Raw genomic sequence first — 19701 nt, 5'->3', positions numbered from 1 at the left:
ATAGTGGCTTTGCTCCAGATGCCCATTGTTACTTGGATATCCTATATGGTCAGGTCCATTTAGATGGATTTTCTTCGTGGATGTGCCGCTCTGAAACAGACAGCTATTGAAGAATGGAATTGAGCCATTCGATAGACGTCCAAGCCTGGATGAATTTGCACCATGTCTGCCAGTTCCCCGATCTGGATTTTGAAACGAGGAGATCCAACACACTCGAGTTACATTAGGTGGAACAAAACTACCCGAGACAGATGAGCGATTATCATGCAATACCGTATCTAGGGGCTCGTTCTCAAGAACTAAGTAAGTGAAGATCAATGTCTAACCTGACTGGTCTCTTTGTTCCACAGTTGCGGGGACTTTCTTTAGTTTTCCACCCGGATTTTCTTCTCCCCTGGGCGTCAGCTGGGATCATCAGCATGACCAAGTCGCACGGAAGATCGTGGGTACGCTAGCATATCTTAGTAATTCCCGAAGACCTTTTTTATTGGTTTTACCAAGTGGAAACCCCCATAGGAAGGGAATTTCTTCTCAGCCCCGTATTCCCTGTGGAAATGGTGGTTCTGGTGGAAGCCCCGGGATCGGCCAAGATGGAATAAAGTCTTTCGGAATGGACAGGAACACCAACCGGGGAAGAAAGAAAGGTTATAGCTGAAGAGAGATCACTCTCCCCAGCATGAAGGGAAGAGAAAGGTATTCACAGATTGTGGTAAAGGTGTCCCCAATCAACCTCATATAGAGATTTGGTTACCTCGTCAATTTCCCCAGTGTTTTTTGTATGGAAAGCTTCCCGCTTCACCTGCAAACCAAGTGGTCAACTATTGAAAAGTTACTTCCATTAAGGAAAATCGTGGAATGATATCGTAGAGTGATAGAGTCATTGAGTGTTATCTACTCAGCTTTTGATTAAGTAGAATAGGGCACATCCAGAAATAGAAATAAAAGAAGCGCGAGTGCCGGATGGAAGAAAGCCATCGGAGACAGAGATGCTTGACAAGGGCAAATCCTACGGTTCTTCCCCTTCCATTTCCCTTTCTTCTCCCCCAACCCCCTCATTCACTACAATCCAACCATTTATCAAAAATATATTAAATTCCTGAAAGTTGGGAATCACCTCGTCAACCTGCATCCTCGCTAGCAGCTCAGCCGCGCATTCTCTGCTTGGGTCTCCGCGGCCACAAAGATCCCTCCTTCCTGCATCTTCCCACCACAAACAGATCCATCATCCCATCAGGTATTATCATCTCTGCTTCTTCTTCATCATCCTTTCTCCCGTTCTTTCGCATCTCTCCACTCGCCCTTTCGCCATTTTCCACTTCGACCAATACACGCTGACGTCGCGTTCGCGCTAGATTCTCCGAGAGTCCCACCCCCCTTGACTACCTATCCATGGGTGCCCCCTCTGCCGTCTGACCTTTGTTCGTCTCAATTCATCGTCTTCTATCTCTCTTCGCTTGAATAGCCCCTGCCGCGCTTGATCGGCGCTGGGGACACGGCCATCATGACCGGCGCTCCACCATACAACGCTCAGTCGCCGACTCAGCAACATCGGTTCCCAACCTACGAATCTCCTGGCAAGAACCGCCCATTCTATCCCAACGGCGAGCAGCCACCCCCTCAACAGCAGCCATACTCGCAGCATCCCCCACAGACACCTCCAGCATTCGGCCCATCGTCCGTGTCACGAAGCCCTCGCTTCTCCCACGCGTCGTCACCCATGCCGGCGTCTCTCCCACCACCCTTGAATGGGGCTGCGCCGCCACACGCGGATCAGTCGCAATACCAGGCACACGCCCCGGGTGCTGCATCGCAACTTCCTCTTCCGCGACCCTTTCCAAACTCCGTGCTGCCGGGCAACGGCACCTCACCTTACAGTGCTGCGGCACCGCACGGACATCCCTCAAACCACCCAGATGCTCACTCGCAATCCCCAACCCGTGAGTCAGAATCGCCGTTCCGAGTGAGAAGTAACGGAGCGGGATATGCGACATCCATGATGCGGGAATCTAGACCCGCCTCTCCTCCACGGGAGTCGGTACGTATCAATTATGCTGACTTATGTCCACTAATCACAAAGAAAGACCCTATCTAACAGTACTTGCCACATCTAGAAGCCTGCCCGAGCTGCGGATCCCATGTCATTTGCCAGTATCCTGTCTGGACCAACAGAAGACCAGCCTGCACGGAAACCCTCTCCTCAACCCTCCCATCCCTCCACGCCCGCAGTACACACACCCTCCGTCTACGACCACCGACAACCTGAGCTGACCCCTGTTGCCGGGACGTTTTACCACAAGACAAAGAGCGGCCAGGATAACCATTATCCGGACCCCTTGGGACCACATGTTTCCAACGGCTTCAAATCAGAAGCTGAGCCCATCGAGACTCTTGTCCGGATGCCCCAGCGGAAGCCGTTTCCTCCAGGAGTGGATGCTGAGCAGGTGCACCGCGCTGTGATGGAGATCGACAATGGTGAAAAGAGCGACGTGGAGAGCCCTGAATTTGATGCGGACAAGAAGCAATACCTGGAGAAGTCTCGTAGAAGGGCTTATGAGAGCGATCATATGGAGGGTCTTCGACGCAAGCGCCGTCGCCACGACTTCTTGATCGATCTGGCGAAGAACCTCGAGAAAAGCTATATACTTGGAACGGACCGGTTCCGCGCCCTTCACGAAGGTGCTGTCATCGCAGAGGTTCAACAAAAAGAAGTCCATGATGAGAAGGAACGCAAGAAGGATATGCAACGCAAGCGCCGTCGGGAGAACACAGTGCGCTTAGAGATGCAAAAGAAGCTTGAGGCCGAACGCAAGGCGGACAGTACTCAGGACTCCGCAGAGAAGGCCAAGTTTCTCCGCGAGGCCGAACGTGCTCAGAAGAAGATCAAGTCTACTAAGCGGGCCCTCGAGGGTGGAAATGCCCAGGATGATATGGGTGAAATCACTCCACTTGCGCCCAACCTTGAAGGTGGGACTACCAGTTCCTTCCATATCGGTCGTTCATCCCCCTCACGCCGTCGCTCTGGACGTGCCGGTCCTTCCACTCGCCCGAAGAAGTCCAAAGAGCAAAAGCAAGCCGAAAAGGATGCCGCGGAGGCTGCTTACCTTGCCGGTCTGGACGACGATTATTACATGCCGCGCGATTCCAAGAAGGGTGCTCTCTCCAAAGAGGGCACGCCCAGCCTCCCATTGCAGTACGATAGCAAAGGCTACAACCAGATCTATGAACAAATTTGGCGTGACATCGCTCGCAAAGATATTCCCAAGGTTTATCGCATCAAGACTGTGTCGTTGTCAACGCGCCAAGAGAACTTGCGCAAGACTGCTCAGCTGGCTAGCAAGCAGTCCCGCAAGTGGCAAGAGCGCACCAACAAGAGCACCAAGGACACTCAAGCGCGTGCCAAGCGTACTATGAGAGAGATGATGTCCTTCTGGAAACGCAACGAGCGAGAAGAGCGTGATCTGCGTCGCGTGGCAGAGAAGCAGGAGCTGGAGTCTGCTAAGAAGGCCGAGGCAGAGCGTGAAGCCAATCGACAGAAACGCAAGCTCAACTTCCTGATCTCCCAAACTGAACTTTACTCTCACTTTATCGGTCGCAAAATTAAGACTGATGAGGTCGAAGCTGCCGGCGATGGGTCTGTTGCTGCCACCAACGAGACTGTCAAGGCTGGCAAACCTGGCGCACACACCGTAAACCTCCCCAATAGCGTGGCTGATCTGAGCAGCAAGGTCACTAATTTTGAAGACCTCGACTTTGATGCTGAAGATGAGTCTGTCCTGCAACAGGCGGCTATGGCTAACGCCCAAAACGCTGTGCAACAAGCCCAGGACCGTGCCCGTGCCTTCAACCAGGAGAAGGGTGGTGACCAGATGGCCGCTTTCGACGAAGGAGAGTTGAACTTCCAGAACCCTACCAGTCTGGGTGACATTGAAATTTCTCAGCCTACCATGCTGAACGCTCAGCTAAAGGAGTATCAGTTGAAGGGTCTCAACTGGTTGGTCAATCTGTACGAACAGGGTATTAACGGTATCCTGGCAGACGAGATGGGTCTCGGAAAAACCATCCAATCTATCTCCGTCATGGCCTATCTCGCCGAGTTCCACAATATCTGGGGACCATTCCTGGTTATTGCTCCTGCCTCTACTCTGCATAACTGGCAGCAGGAAATCGCCAAGTTTGTTCCCAATCTGAAGGTCTTGCCCTACTGGGGTAACGCACGGGACCGAAAGGTTCTTCGCAAGTTCTGGGACCGCAAGCATATTACCTACACCCGTGAGTCTGAATTCCACGTCCTGGTTACCTCTTACCAGCTTGTGGTGCTCGACGCACAGTACTTTCAGAAGGTGAAATGGCAGTACATGATTCTTGATGAGGCTCAGGCTATCAAGTCATCGCAGAGTTCTCGATGGAAGAACCTGTTAGGCTTTTCTTGCCGAAACCGTCTGTTGCTAACTGGTACCCCAATTCAAAACAATATGCAAGAACTGTGGGCTTTACTGCATTTCATCATGCCCACCTTGTTTGACTCCCATGATGAGTTCAGCGAGTGGTTCTCGAAGGACATTGAGTCCCATGCCCAAAGTAACACCAAGCTCAACGAGGATCAACTGCGCCGTCTACATATGATTCTGAAGCCTTTCATGCTTCGTCGTGTGAAGAAGAACGTGCAATCAGAACTTGGTGATAAGGTGGAGAAGGATATTTTCTGTGACTTGACCTACCGCCAACGAGCTCTGTACACCAAGCTGCGCAATCGCGTTAGCATTATTGATCTTATCGAGAAGGCGGCTAGCGGTGATGATACCGATAGTAGTACACTGATGAACCTCGTCATGCAGTTCCGTAAGGTCTGCAATCACCCTGATCTCTTTGAACGAGCTGAAACCAAGTCACCGTTCTCGGCGGCTGCTTTCGCGGAGTGTGCCTCTTTCGTGCGTGAAGGAAACTTTGTTGATGTTCGCTACTCAACCAAGAATCTCATCGAGTATGAATTACCACGCATGCTGCTTAGCTCAGCGGCGCGTGTTGACATGCCAGGTCCTGGCAACCCCACTGCTGGTTTCCGAAACAAGTATCTCTCGCATATGATGAACGTCTGGACCCCAGAGAACATTCAAGAGAGTGCGCGGGAGAATGGCGCCTTCTCGTTCCTGCGGTTTGTTGACAGCTCCGCTGGAGAGGCCAGCGAATTATCCCATCTTGGTGTTTACGAACGTGCAGCTCGCCGGCGTGGCCAGTCCAACCGGTTGTCTTATTTGAATGTTGTTTACGATGATGAAGACAAGTCGCTCTGCAATTCTGTTTTGTCGCATTCTATGCTCAATATTGTCGAACGCAATGATGCTCGGGCTGTTCACGATATCACACCCGAGGGCCGTATGCGTGACCTGATGACCATTTCCCGCTCGGTGTTTGAAAACGAAGGACTGAACCGGATTGAGCCATGCGCTGCTCCTGCAGCTTCGGCGCCGCCAATCAGTCTTTCCGCCTCGGGTCAAGAGGCCCCGCGGGCAAACCACCAGACGATGTTCAATGAGCCGATCCGTCAGGCTCTATATAACATCCCTAGCAGACAGGCCGATGAGCAGATTCTTACGAAAAACCTTGATCCCGCACCCTACTCGCTACCAGCGATACTGCCACAGCCACTCTCGCTCAAGTCTCGCTACACTCACATCGAAGTCCCGTCGATGCGTCGCTTCGTGACGGACTCTGGAAAGTTGGCGAAACTGGACCAGTTGCTACGAGAACTCAAGCCCGGTGGTCACCGAGTACTGCTGTACTTCCAGATGACCCGTATGATTGACCTGATGGAAGAGTACTTGACATACAGAAACTACAAGTATTGTCGACTTGACGGAAGTACGAAGCTGGAGGATCGTCGTGACACTGTCGCGGACTTCCAAAGCAATCCCGAAATCTTCGTGTTCTTGCTTTCTACCCGCGCGGGTGGTTTGGGTATCAACTTGACGGCCGCCGATACCGTCATCTTCTATGACTCCGATTGGAATCCCACCATTGATTCACAAGCCATGGACCGAGCGCATCGTCTGGGTCAAACACGCCAGGTCACTGTGTACCGACTGATCACCCGTGGAACCATCGAAGAGCGCATCCGCAAACGCGCTCTCCAAAAGGAGGAGGTGCAGCGTGTTGTTATCACGGGTGGCGCTTCCGGTGGGGTTGACTTCAACACCCGGGCCCGCGACAACCGTACCAAGGATATCGCTTTGTGGCTTGCTGATGACGATGAAGCCGAGCTTATCGAGCAACGAGAGAAGGAGGCCATTGAACGTGGTGAAGCCATGGGAGGCGCCAAGGGCGGAAAGAAGGCCGCGGCGAAGCGGAAGCGTGATCTTACGCTGGATGACATGTATCATGAAGGTAAGGCTTTCTGCTCATATCTAACTGTTTCTGAAACAGCTCGCTAACTGCAATTTTACTACAGGCGAAGGAAACTTTGATGACAACAGTGCCAAGCCATCCGGGGCTGCCACTCCCCTTTCCGAACCGGTCGACTCCTCGTCAGCCCCGGTGGCTAAACGAGGTCGTGGTCGAGGCCCTGGCAAAGGCACGTCCAAGCGTGCTAAAACCACCAACGAACGTCTCCGCCTAATCGACGGTGACGGTGGTCTGGATTAATCAAATGGATGTTTCAATTACTGCAACTGCAACTGGGCGACGGCGTTATGTGATCTGTGGTGCTCTCTTTATATTATTATTCTTTTGTCCTTTTCTTCTTTCTTCTCTTTTGGCAGGCTTGCTAATCTGCTATGTATTACCATACAACCTTGACGGAATCTTTGGGAGGAATCAGCTTGGACTCAATATCGGATATTCCTCCGGTTTCTCTTTTATTTTCTCTTTTATTTCATTTGCAAGATGCAGTGGATGGATGCATGACGGGGCAGAAAAAGATGTGTTGTGATAGACGTTCACTTATTGATTCATTTTGATCTTGATCCTGACACTCTGATTTTCAGTTATAAAGTCTAGCTGCAATTTATATTCACGAGGCCTCCCTTCCGAGACCCTTGAAATGGCCTGTGCAGAAAAAGTACCTACTTGCAGATGCCGGTGTGATTTCAAAATTCTAAGCTAAGTCCTCTTTCGTACATGTCATGCAATGGTGAATAATCTACAATTTATGTGACTACGTAGTTATCTACGCATAGTGTTTCAAACCTAATCTGGTTGACCGATATATTTAACTCTATTATAGCCATCTATAGATCAACAGGACCTTGTGAAATGTTGCACAAGACAACTTCTTTGACCAAAACTAGCAACTTTCCCCCGCAGCGGAACCGGACTGGCTCCTCTTTTCTACGGGCCACGGCATTATAGAGTTTCCGCCACCTCTTTTTCAATTGCACGAGACCCTCGGCATGACTAATGACACTCTCCATTTGACCGTGATGGGCAAGATCTCCCGGGAATGTCCCGTGCTCGCCAATCAGCGATCCTGGATTATAATGGCTGAGTCAGGCCATCCCCCGCCCAGACCGATTTTCCTTTCCGTACAATTCTCTGCCCTGAATCGATCTTTCTTAAAACACCTCGTGTTTTGTTCATTCGATTTTCTATCCTACCACCGCAACCATGGAGGCAATGCTTCAGCAGTCTCGTGCTATGTGCCCCTTCCTGAAGCGCACCGCTCCCTCGACGTTGCGGACTTTGTCGACCGCTACCCGCCCGAGCACCGGAGGCGGAACCATGTCCAATTTGCAGGTTCTCGCTCGCCGCTGCCCTGTCATGAGCAAGGCTCTGGCTGTCCAGAGTGCCCGGATGAGCGAGGCTAAGCGCTTCACCTCTTCCGCGGCCGGTGTGCCCACCATGAAGCCGTTCCGCGCTCCGACTGAGAAGCGGTCGCTGCACACCACTGGTGGCCACCCTGCCAGCGTTGCCCCGGGCTCCTACGAGAAGAACGAGCAGGGTAAGAAGAAGCCATGGTGTTTTTTATTTTTCTTCAATGATGCTAATTGGCCTCTCAGTTCATCCTAACCTTGCCCGCCCGCTCCGTGCTGCCCCCGCCGCCGAAGCCGCAATTCATGCCAAACACCAGGCCGCTCCTACCACCCGATTCGACTATAATGCATTCTACAATGGGGAATTGGAGAAGAAGCACAAAGACAAGTCGTACCGCTACTTCAACAACATCAATCGTCTCGCCCAGGAGTTTCCACGGGCCCATACCGCCTCCGCTGAGGAGCGCGTGACCGTCTGGTGCTCCAATGATTATCTCGGAATGGGACGCAACCGCCAAGTCCTCGAGTCTATGCACCAGACGCTCGATACTTACGGTGCCGGTGCCGGTGGCACTCGTAACATTTCTGGCCACAACCAACATGCCGTAAAGCTGGAAGATACTCTGGCCAAGTTGCACGGAAAGGAGGCATCGCTCGTCTTCAGCTCGTGCTTTGTCGCCAACGACGCCACTCTTGCTACTCTCGGCAGCAAAATGCCCGATTGCGTGATTCTTTCCGACAGCCTCAATCATGCTTCGATGATTCAGGGTATCCGCCACTCTGGTGCGAAGAAGATGGTCTTCAAGCACAACGACCTGGTGGACCTGGAGGCGAAATTGGCTTCGTTGCCGCTGCATGTGCCTAAGATCATCGCTTTCGAGTCCGTGTACAGCATGTGTGGATCCATCGCCCCCATTGAGAAGATCTGTGATCTGGCTGAGAAATACGGTGCTATCACTTTCCTGGATGAGGTGCATGCAGTTGGTATGTACGGGCCTCACGGAGCCGGTGTTGCCGAGCACTTGGACTACGAGGTCTATGCTTCGCAAGACACTGCTTCTCCTAAGAGCACTAAGGGAACTGTGATGGATCGCATTGATATCATTACTGGTACTCTGGGTAAGGCCTACGGATGTGTTGGTGGTTACATTGCTGCCTCTGCCAACATGGTCGACACTATCCGTTCTCTCGCGCCTGGCTTCATTTTCACTACCTCTCTACCCCCTGCTACTATGGCTGGTGCCGACACCGCCATTCAGTACCAGGCTGAGCAGCCGCGTGATCGCGTGCTTCAGCAGCTGCACACCCGTGCAGTTAAGTCTGCCCTGAAGGATCTGGATATCCCCGTTATCCCCAACCCATCGCACATTGTGCCCCTCCTTGTCGGTGACGCTGAGGTTGCCAAGCGCGCCTCGGACAAGTTGCTTGAGGAGCACGGCATTTATGTTCAGGCCATCAACTACCCAACTGTCCCCCGTGGCGAGGAGCGTCTGCGTATTACCCCGACCCCCGGCCACACCAAGGAGCTGCGCGACCACCTGGTTCAGGCCGTGCAGGCCGTCTGGAACGACCTGGGTATCAAGCGTGCCAGCGACTGGGAGAAGCTTGGCGGTTTCGTCGGCGTCGGTGTTGCTGGCGCTGAGGACGCCAACCAGCCCATCTGGGAAGATGCCCAGCTGGGTCTGACCCCGGCTGAGCCTCTTGAGGGTGCTATCTCTCGTGAGCTCGAGGCCGGAGTTCAGGCTTCCCAGGCCAACTTTGTCCCGCCTATGAAGACTGGCATTGCCCAGGGCACCCGTGCCTACTCAACCATCGCCTCCACCCCCGTCGGTGTGGTCGCCTAATTTCCAGATATTTTCTGGGGACACGGGATAATTCCTGGCTATTGTCCGTCCATTCTTTTACTCCACGAATCATGTTGATGCGCGCGCGCATTCGGTATCTACCTACATTTTTTTTTTTTTTTTTTCTTTTTTTTCTTTCCCCCATCACCGCTGTCAATAGGAGGCTTATTGGACCTCTTCAGTCATGTTGCTTGTGCATGTGCAAATGATCTCATCGATTGCATTTTGCATTCGATACAATCTCCTACTCGTGCATTTGTTTGAATATTCATGCAGATATACATACTTGTACATGGTCCAGTGACCTGTGATAGTTGGAAGCAAGTTCAATGGATTGGTTGTTGGGGAGAATTTGAAGTTTTTTTTATATCGTAGCTTGTAGTCGTAGTGACGAACCCCGACGGTGCTGTTTCATTAATGGTACTACTTTGAACCGAGTTGGTCTACCATTGCTTGCCGTTCTCGATTCAAGACACGGCTCCTAATGTACTCGGCTTCTACCATGCCTTGCTTCTAGCACTTGAGCACGATCTGAGCGTGACATCCCAATACGTCATCGCGCTCATAGATGCCTATTATTTATGGTGATGGTCGACACAGGCTTTAGCGAGAGACTCCAGAACAACTTATTGTTTTCAATTGATATCCGGTCCTATACGCTTCTGAGATGGCAATTGGCATGTAAGAACCGTTCTGTTTCCAGTGCTGTGGCCTCATTCTCTTCCTCATAGCAATGATCGCCTGATTCTTGACGTTCAACCTCGATGGGGCATGGCTTGATCGACTGCTTGATGTGGTCAAGAAATTCATTGCAGGCGCGAACGACCTGCAAAGGAATATACGCCTTGTATCAGCCAAATCACAGTGACCATAATTCCATTTTTCGGTTATGAATTGACCGGCATCTGTGCCTGATAAGAGTCCCTGAGATTTATTGTCTTGACTAGTCAAGAATACTTCCATGAGGGATGCTTTTGGCTTGCTTGTGGGAAGTAAGAGCTGAAGTTCAACTGACGATTTTATAGCCAGAGATCCTACACTAAAACATTAGTACATTCCCTACAGCAACACCTACACTCTTGATGTGGCTCTCCACATCAGGAAAATCCAGATATGTAATACGGAAGCCGGTTCAATGTATATACATACTGACAGGGATTACCCTAGATAAACTCCCATTATAGACTAGTGTGTCGGCATTGGGGAATATCAAGAAGGTACTCTGTTCATAGTGACATCCTTTCCTTCATTTCAAGGTGGACCTGTTGACCTCGCACTGACTCCGGGGTAGCATTTTAATATGATATCGTCCGGCTTGCTAGACCCCGCTGAGTTGGCTAAGCCCATCTCGACCCGGGGTTTTCAGAAGCCGGTCGATCCCTTCCTAAAGGATTCGAGCGGGGGATTGGGGTTGTGGAGTGTTGCGATACAGGGTTGAATCATTTAATCGTGCTTTCATTGGATCCATTGTATTGTGGGTGATTAAGGGGAATGATAATACCACATGATGTAGTCCTGCAGGGGTATATCAGGGGGTTTCTCAGGGTGGATAGCCGCCTCTCGATACTTGACACTGTCACTCTACAATAACACATGTTGGTAGAGAATCTGGTAAGCATCATGCTTAATATCTTTCCCTCGATCTGATCTGGCTTTGAGTATCTCCGCATCTCCACAAACAATCCGGCATTCCACCGAAGGCGGATGGATCCGCCAGAAAGCTTGGTCAGGGGTCAAGGTCAATGCACGAGTGGAGTGACTATGGCAAATGGTCTACATCACCTGGCAATAGTCACTCTGATCTGCACCAATTTTTGGATCGTCTTTAAGGGATTCTTGAGCCTTTGAAAATCGTTTTTTAATGATAATCCTCTATCTTTTCGTATAGATTAGCTTCCCGCAGCGACACAAAAAGGGGAAAAAGCAAGCAACACAAGATTAGATTTCGAAGATAGAAGTTAGTACATTTAAATTCAACTGATTGCTTATAATCTAAGGTCAAAAATCCCCGAAATTGTAACGTTCAAGCAATGTAACCATTCCCCTGCAGATCTGCAGGGGTCCAAACAACCAAAACAATTAGTATATATCCCTAGATTCAAATCACCATGCCCTCCCTTTTATTCCCTCCCCAGACTACGACTTCCCCAGATATTCTAGGCCAAGCCAAGCCTAAAAAGATCAACATGGTCCCAGGTCTCCCCCATGCCTTACTGGCCCTGGCCATGCTCGGCCAGGCCAGCGCCGCACCTTCGCATGCGCGCTCATCTGCGACATGCGGCACGGTGCAGTTTGATTTCCCGGCTGGAACAAACAAGAATGATCCCCGAGCTGAAGCCGTGAAAGAAGCCTATGTGCGCGAGTGGAATGAGTATTCGAAATATGCTTTTCCTAATGATGATCTCCTGCCCATCACGCATAATTATACCAATGATTTGTTTGGTTGGGGTGCTACCGTGGTTGATGCTATCGATACGGCTGTGGTGATGGGTCTTACCGATATTGTTGAGCAGCAGTTGAAGCATATCGCGTCGGTTGACTTTACGTATGTTTCTCTCTAGTTTCCATGATGGTGATTCTAATAGCTGGCCAGGAAATCCGCTTATCTCGTCGACTTTTTCGATGTGAATATTCGTTATATTGGAGGGTGAGTATTTCTTCATTACTTTCATGCAGCATCGCTTATTTATTATATAGACTTCTGAGCGCCTACGACCTCATCAAGAGCGGTGATTTCCCGAACCCGTATGATGATGATCTCGTGGAAGCCCTTTTGTCTCAGGCCAAGTCCCTGGCTACGGCTATTAGCCCTGTTTTTGACACCGTCACCGGCCTGCCTGTTGCAAATTTGAACTTTACTTCTGGGGAGCTTGTACAAAGCACTACTACTGTGAATGGTACTCAGTACAACAGTACCAATACGGCCCAGGCTGGAACTATGATTTTGGAATACTACCGTCTTTCGGATCTCACTGGTGATGAGTCTTTTCGTGAGCATGTATGATCAACAAAACTCCAAACTCACATGGAAGCAAGTGAGCTAATACGTTGAACAGGCCCAGAAAGCTGAAGGCTATCTGATCAACCCCAGCCCCGCCCCGGCTTTCCCTGGTCTGGTGGGTACGGAGCTGGACACCGAGACTGGCAAATTCATTACCCTTGATGGCGGATGGGAAGCCGGCGTCGACAGCTTTATCGAGGTAAGTAGCCATAGTAAATGGTTCTTTAGACATGCTATATCTGACTCTCCTAGTACCTTATCAAAACATATGTCTACGATCGTGATGATTCGCTTGCTTCTAAGATGAAGGACTTCTGGATCACCACCGCCGAGTCCAGCATTGAGAACATTGCTCTCCATCCCTATAACCAGCCGCAGATAACCTTCCTGTCTCAACTGGATGTCAATGGTAGCATCATGTGGACCATGGATGATTATGTATGGCCATCTGATCAAGTCTGCCACCGATTGATAGACTGATATTATAATAGGCCTGTTTTGCTGGTGGTAACTTACTGCTCGGTGGTAAATACCTCGACCGTCCCGATATCACTGAACTTGGTGTGAGGGTATCTGACAGCTGCCACTTGTGGTACAACCAGACTCTTACTGGACTGGGACCTTCCTGTAAGGATTGACTCTTCACTTCTAATTTGCACCCGGTAATCTTAACTAACAATGCCCAGCGATCGGTTGGTACAACGCTAGCAACCAGCCCTACGACTCATCATACAATAACGCCACATATCGTGCCGAAGCCTCCAAGTATGGATACTTCATCGAAGACCCTTCTTACCGCTCTTACCCTGAGCCTCTGGAGAGCATCTTCTACGCATACCGCGTCACCGGTGATGAGCGCTGGCAAGATTACAACTGGGAGATCTTCAATGCGCTGAATACCACTCGCTCGACGTCTGTGCCTTATGCCGAGATTACTGATGTCAATGAACCTTATGGTGGCACGCTGGTCAACTATGTTTCCAGGTGAGTTCCTCGATGTTTGAAGCCATGATCAGCTTTGCTAATTCTGGTATTTAGCTTTTACTTCGCTGAGGTTCTGAAATATCTTTATCTCTCTTTTGCTGAGCCCGATGTTGTTAGCTTGGATAAGTATGTGTTTAACACAGAGTGTCATCCCTTTACTATCAAGAAGACTTGTTAAAAGTCTTTTGTAATTTTGCGCAGTGGAAGAGATGTGGATGTGTTGGCTGTTGATTCGTAAAGTCAGCAATCAGCGGAAGACTGTACATATGGAATGAATCTGTATTGAAGAGAAACCTTATCTACAACGGATCAACAAATTATTTGAAGCTACAGCCGCAATTTTTCGCATTGCAGATTCAAAAACGAAAGGGCGCGTGCTTATTCGCAATCACGTTACGACTATGCACTGGGGCTGCAATCCGACTGGACCCGAAAATCAGGAACACGCGCTTGAATCCGGTTTTGGGGTTTTGCGGTTAAAATTAGTTTTCACATACATTGCTGATGAAAGACTAAGGAACTAAGACCGTCTGACGTCGTATGGCGCTTTGACTTGTAGTCATTGATTGTCTGATGCGTCTATCTACATTCTGGTTTATATGGTAGCGAAGCGGGTTGATGATTAGCCGCCTATCGACTAACGTTTTGCCGTCGGAGTTGACCGACAGATAACAATAAACTTGGAAGAATAGGAATGGGACCACAGCACTTAGTGGTCGATGTAGGTCTGGATGTAGGTTCTCGGTCATTTTCCGTTGCATTTCCATGTAAGGGCGTGGACGTAAGTGGTGTGGTGTCTTTCGGCGGCTTACGGGTCCTAATTATTGGGCGCAGACAGGTTGTACGTGTGATTCCTGTTGATCAAGCCAAGAGCCTTGACTTCCCTGGGCGTAAGACGAAGTCCACATACTTCAGTCGTTATGAAACCTCGGCCCTTTCTGCTGATCATTGTACATTCTTGTTCATACCTGTTAAAATGTCCATATAGAATTTCCAAGTACCTGGTAGATACCCCAGGCATTCGATTTCAAAATCCGGAGATTTAAAAAAGCGGATAACCTCGTGGTCCTCCACGCACACTGTTAGGTATAACATGTGGAAATGCAATCTGGAGAGTCGTGTTCGAGAAAATACAACACTTTATTGGTGTCTGATGAATCAATGATTGAATTATGACAACATTCCACGCTTAGCCCCCTGCTAACCCCTCCTCTTGCCCCACTGACAAAGACAGTCATTGGCAAATGCAGAACGAATGCGAAGCACTCCATGCAGTCCGGATGTAAAGGAGGCAATCCCCCATGGATTGACGTAGGATGGATCGAAATGACGTCGACGTCGGGTTGCCGACGATCCGAGCCCCACGGCCCGTGAGGCGCGCCAGCTGTAACAGGTTTTCCCGTTTCTTATTAATCTTTTCCCAACATCATTGAACCATTCAGAATGCAATTTGATTGGATAAAGGTGGAGTAGCGTGGTTCGGACGAATCATTTACAGGATTCGTCCCGTCGGGTCTGATAGTATGGGGAATCATTGTCGTTGCGTTCGGGTTTCCTGTTCAGGAATTTGATCAAGCAATCAAAGATGGCGACACCGATTTGATGTGGATCAGTTGGTCATGTATATAAATCACTGGAGCCATTTGAGATATCTGATTCTGCTATTTTGTATTTTGTTTTGTATTACTTGAAGTTTCAATTCTCCTGGACTTTTGAGTCCACTTTTATATTTTGATACCCCATACCCACAGCCTTGCCTCCACTTTCATACTATACAAGCACCACCTAAACAATTCGCCCCTGGATATACCAGGCCCATTCCACTTGCCACATGGCTTCCCCGGCGCACTCTTCGCTTTTCGAGAAGCGGGAGGAGGATAAGGAGGAACAAGCCCAGAAACAACTCGAGGCCGAGAAAAAGACTGACCGAGGCGACGATGCCCACGCCGAAAACGCTTCCGAATCGGACGAGACCAGCCGAGAATACACACCGAAGATTGAGAAATCTGGCAAGCGCGAGCTCACGGAAGATGACTGCTATGACAAGTTGGGCTTCTGCTTTCCCACATGGAGGAAGTGGATGATCCTCACGGTTATTTTCGTGGTGCAGATGTCCATGAACTTCAACTCCGGTGTCTACTCCAATGCTGTGACAGGTATGACCGAGGAGTTTGGTATCAGTGAGCAAGCTGCGCGTGTTGGCCAAGCTGTCTTCCTCATTGCTTATGCCTTTGGATGTGAGCTTTGGGCTCCCTGGTCCGAGGAGTTTGGTCGCTGGCCCATCATGCAGCTCTCACTGTTCTTTGTGAATATCTGGCAAATCCCCTGTGCGCTCGCACCAAACTTCGGCACGATTGTCGTTTGCCGTATCCTGGGCGGTCTTAGCTCGGCAGGTGGCTCGGTCACTCTGGGTATGACTGCTGATATGTGGGAAGCCGATGACCAGGGTTACGCTGTTGCCTACGTCGTGCTCTCGTCCGTGGGTGGATCGACGATCGGTCCATTTTTCGGTGGTATTATCGGGCAATACCTCTCATGGCCCTGGATCTTCTGGATTCAGCTGATCTTCGGTGGAGTCACTCAAGCTCTACACTTCTTCCTTGTCCCGGAGACACGATCTACGATTATGGTCGATAATGAAGCGAAACGCCGCAGAAAGAGTGGCGAAGAAGAAGTCTACGGTCCTAATGAGTTGAAGACTCCTCGTCTGGATGCGAAGGAGGTCTTGAAAATCTGGGCCCGACCTTTTGAGATGTTCCTGCGCGAACCTATCGTCCTGTTCCTGTCTCTCCTCTCCGGTTTCTCTGATGCACTGATCTTCGTCTTCACCGAGTCTTTTACACTGGTCTTCGATCAATGGAACATGAGCACCCTCGCCATCGGCATGACCTTCGGCTCAATTTTACTCGGATACATCATCGCCTATTTTATGTTCCTACCAGATGTGTACCGACAAATCCAAACCCGTCGCAAGCATGGTGCTGCGTCAAGATACGCCGAGCGTCGACTTCTACTCCTCCTCTTCATCGCTCCCCTCGAACCAATCGGCCTTCTCGGCTTCGCTTGGACCTCAATGGGTCCCCCAATCCCGTGGATCGCACCCTTGATCTTCGCCTGCCTTATCGCTATGGCTAATTACGCTATCTACATGGCGACAATTGATTACATGGTTGCGGCATACGGTCCGTACTCTGCCTCCGCTACTGGTGGCAACGGTTTCGCGAGAGACTTCCTCGCTGGTGTCGCTACTATGTATGCGACGCCTATGTATGAGAATATGGGAGGAAAATATCATCTCCAGTGGGCTAGTACATTACTTGGATGTGTTGGTTTCTTGGTTTTGATTCCTATATATGTGTTCTATTGGAAGGGTCCGGAGATTCGGAAGAAGAGCAAGTTCGCTCAGGAGTTAGCTGCTGATCGGGAGAAACATGCGGAACGGCGAGCGAGTCGTGCCACTCCTGGGGCGACACCTGCGGCACACGACCATCAAGCTGCCCAGGAATATTTCCCTTGAGTTTGAGCTGGACAACTCGTTGATTTGGATACCCAATGAAGTTTGCATATATGTATTTATGAGCAATGATATACTCTTTTTTATTTAATCATTTCACTTGGTATTTTGAAGTTTAAAGAACCCGGATAAGTAGATAGGCCCAATGCATACCTACAAAGCCAGGGGAAAGGACCAGAAGTTCTAGCTAGTGTGCCAACAACTTTTGAAGTATACAAGATCTTGGTAGATTTGTATAAGTATGCAAATCACTTCATTCATATAGAAACATTTTGAATCGAGTACAAGGTGAGAACGCCGGATATATCACAATGGCATAAGAATTTTGACTGCCCAAACACTGAGGCCAATCGCTCGAATCTATCATACTCGACACGCTTAGGCCTTGCCTCCACGACTAACCTTAGGGAACTCGACGGGAATACGTAGACGGGCGATGCGACGAGCATTTGCCTCAGCACGTCCACCCTTGATGTTCCATTTGGCGTATTCTGACTCGCGGGGCCGGTCGATGCGGCAACCCAGTTCGCGGAAGTATTGCTGCACAGTATTTGAGTCGAGACGCAGGTCATCACGGAGATCAGCGGGGTCGGTTGCCAGCTCGTTAGCTGCGTTACCGCCGAGAGAGCTGGATCCACCGTCCTTGGCGGGCTGGGGGGGAATGTGCAGGGAAAGGGCACAGATGGAGGTGTGGAGGAGGGTCAGGTCGTGTTTGCTGACCGAGCCACCGCTCGGGGCGAAGCGGCGACGGAGGGCGTCGAGAACAGAGTCCGGGAGGAGCTCTACAGAAGACTCATCAGAGTCGTCGGCCTTGACTCCGGATGTGCTGGAAAGAATCTTGCGGAGCTCGTCACGGGGCGGCAACTTCTTGCTGCCAGGACCAGCGCCAGCAGAACGGCCCGACTTGAGGGAACGAGCGAATTCCAGCAGCAGCTGGATGAATCGGAGAACCTGAAGCTTCTCCTGGTTTCCGGAAAGTACAACTGCCTCGACGCGGCTGGCCACATATCTGGAACCGGTAGTAATAGCCAGGCCGGCTTCCACTTGCTGCTTCCATTCTTCGATGCCGGTCAATTGGCGCAGAGTCGAGCTTCCGCCGGGAACCAATGTTTCGATAGGGTAGAAGTCCAGCGGGTGAGCTGCGGTAAGGTTGGGTGTGGGTAAGGGCTTGGCTGCTTGCACCTCGGCCTGCACATTGAGTGCCTTGGCCTTGCCAGAAGCAACATCCGCAGGCAGAGAGGAAATAAGCGCAGCACCGGCTTCGGTGACGGATCCAGCCGGGGCGTTGGATAGCTGAGCGTTCTCGGCCATGGACTGCACAGCCTTGCGAGACTGCTTTGTACCGAATGTGTTGGTCAAGGCCGTGCGTTGAGCGCGCATAGTGTTCTGTATCAGTTAGTATAAGATACCTCAAAGCAGAGCCGAACAGTCTTATAAAACATACATTCTCCTCCTCGGAGTCTTCATCCTCATCGTTCTTGATAGTGCGGACACCACCACGAAGAGTCACTCGCCGCGCTTCCACAATCTGCCATGTCTTGTTCTCTGGGTCCACGATGGCAACGTAGTGCTTGAGCTGTGAGTCTGTATCATCTCCTGTTCCCTCCCGGCCGACAAAATCCATCTTCTCATGCTCAGATGACTGCAGCAGCAACTCTGAGGAGACAATTCCTGAGTTCCGAGCGAGAGTCGGTCGTTTGCCATCGTGGGCTTTGAGGTATGGGTCGAATTGAATGGCCTTCGGGTCCAGGACGCCAGGTGTCGTAGCTGTTCAGTGATCAGTAACCAGTTCTATATTGCATGTTATCCGAGTGCCCATACCGATCACTGGAGCCAGCTCGCTCTGATCCTCGACAATGCTAGCTGCCAACGGCGGGAGGGCCTGCAGTTCCAGAACAGCCTTTTTGCTGGGACGCTCATGGCGTTCCGAGACGCGCTTGCGCTTTTTCTCTACTTTGTCGGATGGCATTATGATCGCAGAAACCACGGCTAGAAGCACAAAGAATTTCCGAGCGTTTAGCCTCAATGGTTGATCGTCGTATCTTGGTCGAAATAAATGTCGAATGTCGCGGGCAGAAAAAAATCCTTTGCGGAGACGATCCCAAAGGCGGTGAGTGTGGATCCGCACAAACCATTTTGAGCAATTGTTCAGATGCTTATCCAGCATGTATTAATTCATGTATACAATATAGGCAAGCTACAGCTACAAATATTGAAGATCAAAATACTCTTAAAGTGTCATCGATTCATCGGCAAGCATAGCTATCGAAACCAAGGACCTCCGAGCTAATTCCAGTTTTTGATTGTAAACTCTCGGTAAAAACCGCTCCATAGCTCCGGTCCTCGAACGAATTCAGGGATCGTAAATTTTAGAATTGAGCATAGTAGTTGAACAGAAACCCCAGTATCGAGCTCAAGACAGATCCCGAAGAATCAGTCTCCAACCCTCAACTCAACACAATCGCCTCTCCAAGTTTAACATAAAGTGGGTGTCCACTCAACCCATGTCCGGCAACAGAACGAACGACGTTGTAGGAATCCGAGAGAATTGAATAATTGTGGGAATTCGGATTTTGTTTGAACGTGGATTCCGTCGAGCGACTGCGGATTCTT

The 19701-nt window shown here is 50.3% G+C and overlaps 5 protein-coding genes across 5 annotated transcripts; 4 read left to right on the top strand and 1 right to left on the bottom strand.

Annotated features, from left to right (window-relative positions):
- Positions 1 to 1501: 1501 nt before the first annotated feature.
- ino80 (chromatin-remodeling ATPase INO80) lies at positions 1502 to 6639 on the top strand (the record flags this gene model as incomplete). Its single annotated transcript, XM_057070564.1, has 3 exons — positions 1502 to 2035; positions 2112 to 6381; positions 6446 to 6639. The coding sequence occupies 3 exons, from the start codon at positions 1502 to 1504 to the stop codon at positions 6637 to 6639; spliced, it is 4998 nt and encodes a 1665-aa protein (XP_056917175.1).
- Positions 6640 to 7599: 960 nt separating this feature from the next.
- hemA (5-aminolevulinic acid synthase HemA) lies at positions 7600 to 9589 on the top strand (the record flags this gene model as incomplete). The annotated part of the gene is made up of 2 exons (XM_057070563.1): positions 7600 to 7933; positions 7992 to 9589. The coding sequence occupies 2 exons, from the start codon at positions 7600 to 7602 to the stop codon at positions 9587 to 9589; spliced, it is 1932 nt and encodes a 643-aa protein (XP_056917174.1).
- A 2108-nt stretch (positions 9590 to 11697) lies between these two features.
- Positions 11698 to 13752, top strand: N7503_011016 (glycoside hydrolase family 47 protein; the record flags this gene model as incomplete). Its single annotated transcript, XM_057070562.1, has 8 exons — positions 11698 to 12134; positions 12183 to 12236; positions 12287 to 12587; positions 12646 to 12789; positions 12843 to 13028; positions 13082 to 13217; positions 13277 to 13574; positions 13629 to 13752. 8 exons carry the CDS (start codon positions 11698 to 11700, stop codon positions 13750 to 13752), a joined length of 1680 nt encoding a protein of 559 aa, XP_056917173.1.
- A 1653-nt stretch (positions 13753 to 15405) lies between these two features.
- On the top strand, positions 15406 to 17091 carry N7503_011015 (Major facilitator superfamily domain general substrate transporter; the record flags this gene model as incomplete). The annotated part of the gene is made up of 1 exon (XM_057070561.1): positions 15406 to 17091. One exon carries the CDS (start codon positions 15406 to 15408, stop codon positions 17089 to 17091), a length of 1686 nt encoding a protein of 561 aa, XP_056917172.1.
- A 375-nt stretch (positions 17092 to 17466) lies between these two features.
- Positions 17467 to 19057, bottom strand: N7503_011014 (DNA-directed RNA polymerase I subunit RPA49; the record flags this gene model as incomplete). The annotated part of the gene is made up of 3 exons (XM_057070560.1): positions 17467 to 18474; positions 18533 to 18855; positions 18910 to 19057. The coding sequence occupies 3 exons, from the start codon at positions 19055 to 19057 to the stop codon at positions 17467 to 17469; spliced, it is 1479 nt and encodes a 492-aa protein (XP_056917171.1).
- Positions 19058 to 19701: the final 644 nt, after the last annotated feature.

Source organism: Penicillium pulvis (assembly GCF_028828015.1).
Source record: "Penicillium pulvis strain IBT 33274 chromosome Unknown scaffold_8_segment0_segment0, whole genome shotgun sequence".
Taxonomy (NCBI): Eukaryota; Fungi; Ascomycota; class Eurotiomycetes; order Eurotiales; family Aspergillaceae; genus Penicillium; species Penicillium pulvis.
This window is presented reverse-complemented; position numbering and strand designations above follow the sequence as displayed.